General features: G+C 41.8%; 1 protein-coding gene across 3 annotated transcripts in view; it reads right to left on the reverse strand.

Moving 5' to 3' along the window:
- The window catches only part of TEX10 (testis expressed 10), a 99,776-nt gene that overhangs the window by 16,117 nt on the left and 71,173 nt on the right, over window positions 1–12,486 (reverse strand). Inside the window, exons 12-13 of one of the 3 annotated variants that reach the window (XM_067569821.1) lie at window positions 9,842–9,880; window positions 9,538–9,741 (exon numbers count right to left, since the gene is read on the reverse strand). The exons of 1 other annotated variant lie outside the window; for it this stretch is intronic. In XM_067569821.1, coding sequence (XP_067425922.1) covers window positions 9,724–9,741; window positions 9,842–9,880 — 57 coding nt within the window. In that variant the 3' untranslated portion in view covers window positions 9,538–9,723. Of the gene's footprint in view, window positions 1–9,537; window positions 9,742–9,841; window positions 9,881–12,486 lie in introns of those variants that run through there. One more of the 3 variants, XM_067569822.1, reaches the window with a different exon arrangement.

A 12,486-nucleotide genomic window follows, 5' to 3' on the forward strand; every position in this document is an offset into this window, starting at 1 on the left:
CCCATTCTATCATCTCCACTGCTTCTACATGTAGAGTTGAGCTCCAAGTTGCCCCTTGGTTACTGAAATATGCCACAGTGGTAGCATTGCCCAAGTGAACCAAAATATGGTTATCCTTAAGATGGCTCTGGAACCTCGTAGACTGACAAGTCGGAGCACTGGGAGGTTGATGTACTGGTTCCTTTCCATGAAACCTCAAATACCACCTTAATGGAAAGTACACCTAGGACTCAGGGTATCTGTTGTGAGCATCTGTGGATCCCAAAGGAACATCAAAAGACATTCTACTGCCCATGATCTGAGGGAGACCAGTACCTGGCTTGGTATCAGCACCTGATCACATACACATTCCAGTAAATGGTTCCAGAAATTCAGGAGAATCTTCTGTACACATCTTGTCCCAAGAGTAATTCCTATACATGAAACCAGAGGACCCAGAAGCTGAACACCTTGTGTTCCTTACCAACAAAAATATCAGGTTCCAGATTTTTTGGAATCTGTCCAGTGATGAGTAGATTTTTGCCACATATGTGCATATGTCCACTCAAGTGAGCTGTTCTTGTGGAAGGCACCAGGAAAAAGGCTTAGTCTACACTACAATAATAAAGCAGCTTACGTCAACCTAACTATGTCAATGTACACACTACAGCCTTGCTCCTACCAATGTAAGTGTCCTCTATACCGACATCACAACTCCACCTCCACAAGAGGTATAGAGCGTCTGCTGGTGTAGTTAGGGCAATGTGCACACTGCAGGTTACTTACATTGGCTGTTGGCTGTCATTCTTGTCAATTTCATGGCTCTAGCCAGGTGGCTGGCTCCAGGTAGAGCTTAGTTGCCCTCCAGGGTCCTGGCTCCCTGCTCCAAGCCGGGCAGTCCCCTGGGGTCCTGACTCCTGTCTCCCAGCTGGGCTGCCCCCTGAGCCCTTGGCTCCCTGCAGGGAACAGAGAGCAGGGAGAAAGGGACAGCCGTACTCCCAGCAAGGAGCCAGGAGCTTCAGTGCAGTGGGGAGTGGGAAGCCGGGAGCCTCAGGGTGGCTGGGCATCCAGTGGGGAACGGGGACCTGGAGGGTGGCGGGACAGCCTGGCTAGGAGCAGGGAGCCATGCAGGCAGCACCCGGGCTCTTGGCGGGGAGCAGGGAACCCAACTCCTGGTGGGGAGCTGCGTGCAAAGCTAAGAGCCCAGGCTCTCAGCTCCTCACACTGCCTTTCTTAAGTCGGTGGAAGCGCTCCTGGTGAGGATGCACAACACTGACAGAAGGAGGACAGTGTGGAATGAAACACACCAGTAATTAATGCGGTGGCTGTAAGTCAACTTAACATAGGTCAACTTCAGTTTTTAATGTAGACATGCTGTTAATATCACACAACTATGCGCTTGAAAAAATTCCAGTGTCCAAATTGTGGCACTGCAGGGTGCTATGCTGGTTATAGATTTTGAACAAACTGTCATCCATGAAGGTATATCAGAGTTGGCTATGACTACCACCGCATCTTGATAAAGACCATGGGGGCTGACAAAAGACTAAATGGCAGAATATTGTAGTGGTAGCAGGCCATGCCATACATAAATCTCAGTAGGCAGTGCTGGCATGGACATCTGAAGATGTGTAGATACCCATCTGCTAGGTCCACTGAAGCAAGGAAATCCCCGTGGGGCACAAATGCTGCTGTTGAGGCTAGGGTTTCCATTAGGAATTTTATGTTCTTCATCCATTTGTTGAGCCATTAAGGGTCCAGGGACAGTTCTTGACCCTCACCCCACATACCCATCTGGACAACAAAGAATACGACCTACAGCCCTAAGAACATTTCTTCTGGCTGTTTCCTTTCCATTGCTCCTATTCCAAAGAGACGCACAATTTCATTTAGTATCAACTCATGTTTGATGAGGTTGCTTGAGATGGGGAACTGGATAAAGAAGGAATGGGGTAGGGTCCTGGGTTCAAGGGAGTAGCCACAACTCATTACCTCTGCCACCCACTTGTCTGTGGTTGACAGAGACCATGCCTTTCAGAACTGAAAAATTCTGCCTCAGATTCAGATCAGTACTGAGGCACATTCATTCATTGTCATAGTGAGCTCTTACAGGTGGTGCTATCATCCCTGGTTTTGCTACCCAATTGCGGCTCCAGGCTTTTCCCCAGTGACCCTGCTTTCTTTCCGCTTGCGCTTTTGTGAGGATTGACAGGAGTATTTTTGCCTGTTGTCCCTTCTCGAGGCACCATGTGGACAGGAAAGGGACAGTTCCGGTTTGGAAGCAATGTCTGTCATGATCTTATCCAATCTTCCCTCAAACAAGAGACAGCCTATGAATTTAAAAGAGCAAAGGATTTATTTGGAGTAAACCACCATCCAAGATGTAGCCAAATGTGTCTCCCAATTGGGTTTTTCTGCACTGGAGTCACGGCTCCTCAGAGAACTAGGGGGAAACCAAACTACCCATCTGACCCTAACCCCCAGCCCTGACAATGTGAGGCTAAAGCTGGCTGAGAATAGGCAGGGCATAATTTGTTCTCTGAAGACAAGAGCCTGTGAAAGCTGCCTCATATAGGGAACACCACTGTGATTTAGCCCTGTGTTTGTGAGACAGCTCTGCCATACTTGAATGGGGACAAAGGAATCCAGCCAAGAGGTGCTGCAGTGCTGGATCCAGGTGGCTGAGACCACCACACTGCTTTTTACCCAATCCTTGGGAGGAGGAAAACAGAGTATAAATGGCTCACTACTACCCAACAAATGATTAAAGCTGCAAAGAAATAGTTGGGAACAAAGCACACTACCAGTGAACTGCTGCCATGGAGCCAGAAGATCTGGCAGTGAGCTAGAGAAGGGGACATGGCTAGCACAGGCTGCACTACAGCTTTAAATTGCCCCCAGAAACTGCAGACAAGAGGGAAATAGCCAATATGTATCAGAATTGTGGGAGACGCTGGGCTGCAGAAATTATCTCAACTTACTGCTACAGAACTCTGATCCCATCAGATCTTGCAAGTTGAACAGTATCAGACTAGATAAGGTCAGTACTTGAATGAGAGATATCCAAGGAACACCTAAGTGTTTCAGGAAGCAGTGTTAATACAATAGGGAACATTTCTCGCACAATATCAAAAATAAACCAGTGCCCTATTATGCTGCTGGGGCTACATACTACTAGAAGCATTGTCTTTTGGAGGATACAGTGCTGAGGTCTATCACTTGTGGTGATATATAATTGCATGGCATTTTCAAATGTATACATGCTGTTAATCCTGGTATCATGGCTAAATTCTCGCTCAGCTGATTTTTCAGATACTTCTGCCTATCTAAATTGCCCCCACAGCATCAAATAGAGATTGTATTCTTCATTTCCAATCTTGCAATGTGGTTGTGTACTATTAAACTATTATTGCACTTTATGCCAGATATAATTGCATTTCATGATCGCAATATATGTAGTTTGTAAATCAATGAAAAATTGGTGAAATGCTTTGGGATCTTTCAAGATGAAAGGCACAATATAAATTCAGATACCAGCCCGTGAGAGAGTGGAGCGTAACCAACTGAACCTACTGATTACCTTGCAACAGAAACAAAGTCCTTTTAGAACACAAATTGATATATTAAAACACTACAAGCACTCATGGTCGAAAGAGGGCACCAATTAAGAACAAAAGATTGTAAGCAATAAGAGACCACCATTATTTAAACAATACTATTGAAGTTCTCTCCGACCTCCCCATTGAGAACCCACTTACATCATGATTCTCAATTTCTTGTTACTGCATAGAGAGGTATCAAGAAGTCCCCCAAATCAGAGCTCAACTCAGATTAATCAAATAAAGCATATACACGTGATGGACCTATTCAATAAAAACATTAATCTCATTGAATCAAAGCCACCTAGTTACTTCTTGCCCTAAAAACTACTTTGTGGAACCTGCCATAGTTATAGTGGGTTCAGAGTAGCCTTATACACTTTGCCACCACTATCCACTGAAAAGCACACAGGCATAAAGAGATATTTGACCTGCTCATTATGTTGGCCCATAAAAGTTCTCAACATGATCTTTAAGATCTTCCTTCTGAACATGTTTATTTTAGCCAAACAAAAATAAACAAGACTCATAATGAGCCCATGTCTCTAAGGTCTGTGACTTGTCTCTAAGGTCTGTCTCTTCCTAGTTTTAATAGCCAACCTTTACGCGAAGCAGAAACATGTAATCCAAAATACCAAAGGCCAATTCTTTTCCCAGCATTCTCTGTTAAAGTTCTTACTTGGAAGCTGCCTGGCTGATCACTCAGCTTCTGTTCCAGCTACACCCATGCAAGGTCAAACAGCTAGGCTTGCAAGGATGAGATTTTTATTGTTGGTAAACGTTGATTTCACCATACATGCACAAACCAATGAAAAATATTTCCATCAATAAAACCTGAAATGTACAGATATGCAAAGAAAGAAAAAATGCTGCTTGGGAACTCAGTTTCATTTCAGGATATTTACTTTGTATATTTTGATATGTGATGTTGACAATTTGTGTTTTAATAGTTATAAAGCTTTAACTTTTTTAATCTCATCAGCTATTACTATTAAACAATTATGGTCTAATCTCCCATATTGTCTGCCCCCTATACTTTTTCCCCACTGTAAAAATTTAATTTGTAAAAATAGAAAAAAATGCTTAAAAGTAAACAATAGTATTTGTCAAAATTACTTAAACAAAAAACAAAACAAAAAAACCCCACTGAATTCTGCCAAACCTATCAACATATTATTAAAGATCTAACAAGCAAGTTAACAAGGTCAACCTGTCAAACAAACCCCAGCAGGTCCCAAATGAATCAGTTGGTGAAAATAAGAGATCTCAAATCTTCTCTCCCGGGGCCATCTTAGGGACAGAGGGCTCTCAGAATGGTATCTTCATTGAACAACAAATTGGCAAAACACCTCCCACCACAGATTTACTTCTTCCCAGTCAAATGATGGAAAAACCCAAAGTTGCAAGTTAAAAGCATCACATAGTCCTAAATAGTAGGATGTGTAATTACCAGTGCTATACTGGTATCTAGATTGTGGGGCCAAATTATTATTTCCCCAATTCTCTTTGAATCCTCTTTACGTTCAACCAAAAACAAACATTCTGTATGTCGAACTCTATTTTCACATTTCTAAAGCAATAATGGCAATTATTTTCATTAATATAAATTAAATCTTGTTTGAAATGTCTGTCCAATAATAAATGTCTGTTATAAAAGTGAAACTCAAATTTGGTTAGACATGGAAATGAAAATCAAAGAAAACTTAATCATCACTAAAAATTAGTATAGTTTCTTACAATTTATTTTCCTTAGGCAAGGGTTTGCATAGTGTTTAATTTCTATGCTAAAATGTCACAGTTGAATCATTATTTTACATTTAATTAGCATTTATCACATTTTTGGCACACTCATAACAGATTGTCCTTGGACCAAAGCCAGAACAATTCTGTTTCAGAATATTATAAAAGTGAATGGACAGAAGAAAATCCATACATTTTAAAATGGCCCCAAATTAAGATTCAAGAAAAGCATTTTGTTGCAAGTTTACTTTTTATTTTGATAAAATGCCCACTTGAAAAAATTAGGCAGAAACTATACAGAAGGATGCTTTTACATATTGAAAATAACTACTAGTACAATGCAGGATACAAAAGCCATTCAATGGCATATTTTCAAACCAATGCTCAACGTTCTAGCAGTTTGACTACCTCTACTAATGAGAGCCACATAATTAAAATTTCACGAACTTCAAATTTCTACTGCTGCTGCAAGCTGGCGAATACCTCCACCCCCTTGGTGAACTATCTTCCACTTCTAGTTTGCTACACTACCACAAAGCAAGGAAGCCAACACTGGGAAGTAAAAACAAAGGAAGAGCAGGAAAGGTAGCTCCAAGAGCGGTCCCTGCAGGTCAGAACCACAGGAGAAACCTCTCTACTAGAACATAGTTTCTCAACCTGTGGGGGTACATGAGACACAGGCAAGGGATACCCAGGGAAAAACAGAGTTAAGGGGAGGCAGGTGGTAGCTGCCGACTTCTGGAGAAGGCAGGCGGCAGCCCCCCTGCTTCCCACCCGGTCACAGCTCCCAGCTGGGAGGCAGGCGGCAGCCACTACAGTCCCGGGAAGCCGGGCTGCAGCCACCCGCTTTCCGCCTGGTCCCAGCTGGGAGGCAGGTGACATCCACCGTCTTCTGGGGAAGGCATGCAGCAGCTGCCTGCTTCCCGCCCAGTCGCAGCTCCCAGCTTCTGGGGGGAGGCGGGCGGCAGCCTCCTGCGTCTTGTGAGCTGGGCTCGCAGCTGGGTGACAGCCACCCGCACCCCAGCTTGAGCCAAGGGACAGCCTCCAGCACCCCAGGTTGAAGACAGGCAGCAGCTGCCTGCCCACATCCCTGGGTCCCAGCTGGCACAGAAGCCTCCTCTGTCCCAGCTCGGATTGAATGGCAGTTACCCACCTCCCAGGCTGACAGCCAGGAGGCAGCCGCCTACAACTTGCCCAGGTGGCTGCCCTCTCCTTGGCTCAAAGCCCAGTGCCCAGAAAACTTGTCAATTTCACAGCTTTAACTGAACAGTGAAATTGACAGCCATGACAGCCCCAGATTTCACCAGTTACCCTCTTTTCCTGTTTCTCTCTCTCTCACCCCTTCCTCCTCTCAAATCTATGGCAAAAAATTTGGCGTGGCACTTTATATTCCTCAGCAATGGCATGCTGCTCAAAGCCTCCTAGCTTTGGCCAACATCATCTCTAACCCAGGCACACACTTGAGTTGTGCACCCCTGGTATAAAGGTGGTAACCCTACCCACACTAGATCTGACATCTGTCATATCACAGTCTTATATACTCAGCCCTTCTTCCAACAGATGGCTCACATTAGTCTGTAAATATAAAATCCCATGGAAAATTGAGTGTTGGGGTACTTAATAAAATTTTCAGAAGTTAGGGGGTACTTGCTACTTAAAAGGTTGAGAAACACTGCATTAGAAGACAGGTAGGTTGCTGGACCCAAGAACTGAGGGCAGAAATTCAGGGTGATCCTGACAATATTGAGACTGTTGGCCATTGAGTACTGATATTCTGTATCCCAGAATTCTGGCTGTGTACAATTCGATTATCCCAATTTTGCCCTTCAGACCTTGGATAAAGGGACAAATAGCATGCCAATATGCTCTAGCTGATTAAGTGCACTTTTGTTATCGACAAGCTGTTGCATGAACTGCTTTTCAGCCTAAGTTCCCCCTACTCCCCTGTGAAAGACCTGTCTGCCACAACTGCTATCCAAAGCACGGGCATGCTGGCAGATCTTATCATCCTGTATAATTCATCGGCGAGAAGCTGACCCTCCAAAGACAAAGATAGGAGAGAGAGAGAGAGAGGTCAGACTGAAGTGAGCTCAGTTTCATTCCTGAGCCCTTCTGGCAAGAAGGGACACAATGAAAAGACAAGCTGGGAGGAGAATTTTTAACTTTTATCATTTGTATTTATTTATTTATTTAGCAGGTAAAAATTACTAAGTACTGGCCATGCTGGTTCCTGATTCAAAAAGCATACAATCTAAGGGTCCTATTCTGCAAACACTTTTGCCTGTGAGCAAACTTACTCATGAATTAGTCCTACTGGCTTCAAAGGGACTACTTGTGTAAGTAAAGTTACTCAAGTGCATGTTTGTAGGATCAGGCAGTATACTCAAAAAAATAAGGGGATGGGGAAGTACAAGTTTGTTGCATTTTTTTAAGAACATAAGAAAGTCCATGCTGGGTCAGACCAATGGTCCATCTAGTCCAGTATCCAGTCTTCCAACAGTGGCCAATGTCAGAGGGAATGAATAGAATAGGTTATCATCAAGTGAGCCATCAGCAATCCCTGCCTATCCTGGCGAATAGCCATTGATGGGATGGACCTATCCTTCATTAACTAATCTAGTTCTTTTTTGAACCCCATTATAGTCTTGGTCTTTACAACATCCTCTGGCAAGGAGTTTCACAGGCTGACTGAATTGTGTGAAGAAATACTTCCTTTTGTTTGTTTTAAACCTGCTGCTTATTAATTTCATTTGGTGAACCCTATTTCTTGTGTTATGAAGAGTAAACAACACTTCCTTATTTACTTTCTTCACACTAGTCATGATTTTATAGACCACTATCATATCCCCCCTATTATCTCATTTCCATCTGAAAAGTCCCAGTCTTATTAATCTCTCTTTATATGGAAGTTTTTCCATATCCCTAATCATTTTTGTTACCCTTTTCAATATCTTTTTCAGTTCCAATATATCCTTTTTGAGATAGGGCGATCAGATCAACTCACAGCATTCAAGATGTGGGCGTACCATGGATTTATAAACAGGCAATACAATATTTTTGGTCTGATTATCTATCCCTTTCCTAATGATTCCCAACATTGTTAGCTTTTTTGACTGCCCCTGCACATTGAGTGGATGTTTTCAGAGAACTATTCACAATGACTCCAAGATCTCTTCCTTGGTAACAGCTAGTAACAGCTAATTTGGACCCCATCATTTTATATGTATAGTTGGGATTATGTTTTTTGCATTTATCAACATTTGTTTTATTTTATTCATTATTTTTACTCATTATACCGTGTACTTTTGTTCAACATTTCCACAGTTTTTAACTATTACATATAAGTGAAAGACTTAAAATTAGGAAAGAGTTATACTAATTACTATTTTATTAATTTCCTATCATTTAGAATCCTCCCATTTTCTTCTTGTCCCTTCCTTTTCTTCACTCCATTCCCAGGCCCCACAACCCAAACATTTCCTTCCCCATTTACAAGTGACCCATTGGACCAGTGATGCCCCAATTTTTTCTGTCACACCCCCCTTTACCAGTAATGGAATCTATCCGTGCCCACCTCTATTTTTGCACAGTGGCTCAGCAAAGGAGCTTGGGTTGAAGGCAGAACTGGAGATGAGGGAGGAACTGGGGCTAGAGGTGGAGCTAGTCTGGCAAAGGAAAGGGAATGAGGGCAGAGCTGGGCTGGGGCCGGAGTGGAGGTGGGGCTGGGGCCAGAGCAGGGCTGGGTAGCACTCCCTCCTCACCCCCTTTGGGGGCTGGCCCGAGGCCCAACTGTGCGACCCCCTGAACATTCCTCTGCACCCCCCTAAGGAGGTATGCCCCATAGTTTGGGGACCACTGCATTAGACCTTTGAACTGTGGCAGCTCATCGTTATTCCAATTCCTTTGACCTATTCAAAACATCCAAGAAAAGTTCCCTCACCTTTTCTTTTACTCCACTCCCTTCCCTCAAAGAAAATTATGTATCCATAACTCCTTTTTGGAAGTCAGCATATTATTTCAATCTTAATTATATTGCAGAGTTTTCTCTCTTCGGAGAAATAAAGATATGCACATCTTTCCCCACCATGACACACACATGTGAGCATGCAGAGACTACACAAATATGAAGAGAAAACAGGGCACCAAATTCTTCACTGTCCACTAAGTGGAGTCACATCAGAAGAGAATTTAGGCCACTAAAGTTGAACATGGGATAGCATAAGGGAGGGAGAGAAATTATTTTATTATGAAACAGGATAAGTAACACAGATTCCAGACACTAAACCCATATTATTTTCAATTTATGGTAACATCCTTATCTGATATTGGTAAATAAATGGAGACAGGTTAAAGTCCTCTTAATTCCCAATATACCATGTGAGTTGACTGTGTACCGAGTAGGACTCTATCCAGTATCATGTTTCTGCAGAGTGAAGAAAATGAGAAATTTTCAGGTGATGGGGCAGGCAATGAAGCTTGCCTTCTAAAACTAAGCCAGCATCCCCCGGAGCGCCAAAGCTTACCAGACAGTGTACTCTCTTGTCAGGTGCTGCTTCCTCTCTCTGAAGTAAATAGATTTGACAGGGCAATATTAAAAGCGCTCTGAGTTGTTGGAGAAGCTGCTTACATCAAGAGATCTTTATTTTTATGGCTTGGCTAAGCTGATAGGGCCCGATATGAAAAACATTCCTGATTCAATGCCTCCAGAAAAAGCATCCACAGAGCAGAGGTGGGTTTTTTTTTGTTTTTTTTTTAATGTTTTTTGTTGTTGTTTTTGAAAGATTAAAAAGTGGGCACAGGATGAATACAGCCTGCAAGAGCATATTACTTAAAATGGCAATAAGAAGGAAAAATGGTGGGGCTGAATTTATAGTCCAATATATTAGACCAGAAAAACAGTGATGTGATTAGAGTTACAAATGACTGGGAAAAAAATACACACTACACACTATATTGCAATGTACTTCTAAGGATTCAGAATGGTTCTGAAACATTATACTAAAAATTAGAACTAAGTAACCAACCATAGGTTAGGAGACAAACGTAGAAAGATCTCCTGGCCTGATTGTACGATAGACGAGGCCTATGTTAGAGAACGTCTGTTGTAAATATGTGACTAAACTAAAAAGAAAAATAAACCTACTTTCTTTTTGGTGCTGAAAAGTTTTTATCCAAAGCTGCTTACATCCAGCAAGCATTATATTTAGCAAGCATGGCTAAAATTACTCTCTCTGGTGGTAAAGGTAGAGTGTTTTACGCTCGATGGCTGATGTGCCACCTGGAAGAAGGTGAAATCACACCCCCAAATGATACCGTTCTAGTTCTTTTCTCAGCGCTCTCCCTATTAACAAAATTCAAAACCAAAATAACCCAAACGAGTCTCAGTGTCCCTCAGGATCTTCTGTTTGCCTTTCACTCATTGGGTTAACAGTCCCTAAAGCTCTTCTTTCTAGGGCTCCCCTCCCTGCATAATCAAGGCTTCCCCACAGCTGGCTCATGCTCCCTGTAGGTGACTGTTTCAAGCCTTACACATGACAGATGCAGACAGCCCACCTTCCTCCCAGGTCCTGTCCTGACCCCGGATCTCTCCTGTCTGCCTCCTTGCCTAATAGGCATGAAGACATATACAATTTCAAGTAGGGCACATGATAGGAGCACGAATATGACTTACAACTAAGGCTCCCAATTTTAAAAGGACTCAAGGATAACAGATGCCCTGGGACATATGAATAAGCTCCAAACCGTTACAGTTCTTAAAATAAATAAAATAAAATAAAATAAAAAGCATTTATATTTTCCGCAAAAAGGGAACAGTAGGGCAAATACAAAATATTTAAGTACATTTTTTGAGTGAGTGTTGCATGTTCTTTGAGGCTCCTTCTCCTACTTATTTCAAATTTTCCTCCTCATTTCTTACACTTTCACAGCCACTGCAATTTTTTATGGTATAAGTATTAATTTTATTTGTAAACTTAAAATTTGAGTATCTTACACAAAACTGAGAGGTTTATGTTAAAGTTGTTTCTTAAAGGGGCTAAAATAAAAATATATTTTTATTTCTAATTCAAAACAGCTGACATGCATCAGTGACATTTTCAATTCACGTTTCATCACATTCCTTAATTGAAAGCTTATACTAAGTTTTTTTTTTTAAAAAAAAACTATACTGACAAGGCTATGGCAGGCACATAAGCAAACTCTGTTGTGATAGCACTGAATGGCCATTGGTCAGATGAGGGCCTTTTTTTTCGCAAGCTGATTAGCAGCCAGCATTGGAAATTTCAGCCACTGACCACCTGATTAGCCTGCGGTACAGCAACTAACAACCCAGGTCAGATGGTGTTCTGCCATGTGAGAACACTTTCCAAAGTTTAACTTTAATTTTGAAATCAGGATTTGGAATGAGGTAAAGCACAGAAATCAGGATCTAAATCTAAAAGGTACACTCCTTAAAATAATAATGTTATTTCCTCATCTTTTATCACCCTTGCTACTCTTTTCTAGACTGTATGTGATTCTTCAATGCCCTCACTATCTTAGGCCTCATACAGTGAACAGTCCCACTATAGTTTCAATAGCCCTTTTTATGATAATATGATCATTTTTTTCTGCTTTTTGCTCCCTCAATACGTTTAGTTTCTGAACAGCTATCGGATATTACTTTTTAAAAGTTTATCAGCTTCATCTCCTGGATACTTTTCTTGATCAGTATAAGGACTAGTCTGATTACATCTTATAAAAAACTGAAGTGATGAGGCCACTATTAAATTACATTGCATAAGATACTTTTGCATAAGTGTATCCATTTTCTTCAACACTTTCTAAATTCACTCTCTTCACACCTTTGACAGTAGATGGGTTCCCCAAACTTATGTCCTCTAAATTTACACCCTTTGTTGTATATTTCTTCCCCCAGGTCATGAATGTGCTGTGTACAGGACAAACAAGACTACTACTCTAGAATTCAAATTTTAAGCAGAATTAAAAAGTTGCAGACTGCATTGCTTAAAATTTTCAGAGGCCACACAGACATTAAATTCATAGCAATAACAATTAACAAATGCAACAATGTGTATGTGATAAACTGCTCATTTCTGTTATTGCTATTTCATTTGACACTGACTGGTCAATTCACTTACAGGGGAGTGGAACAGTATTACTGACATGC

The sequence above is a fragment of the Emydura macquarii genome, unplaced genomic scaffold (assembly GCF_026122565.2).
Source record: "Emydura macquarii macquarii isolate MOO-44397 ecotype Brisbane River unplaced genomic scaffold, CSIRO-AGI_Emac_v2 contig_2948, whole genome shotgun sequence".
Classification (NCBI taxonomy): domain Eukaryota; kingdom Metazoa; phylum Chordata; order Testudines; family Chelidae; genus Emydura; species Emydura macquarii.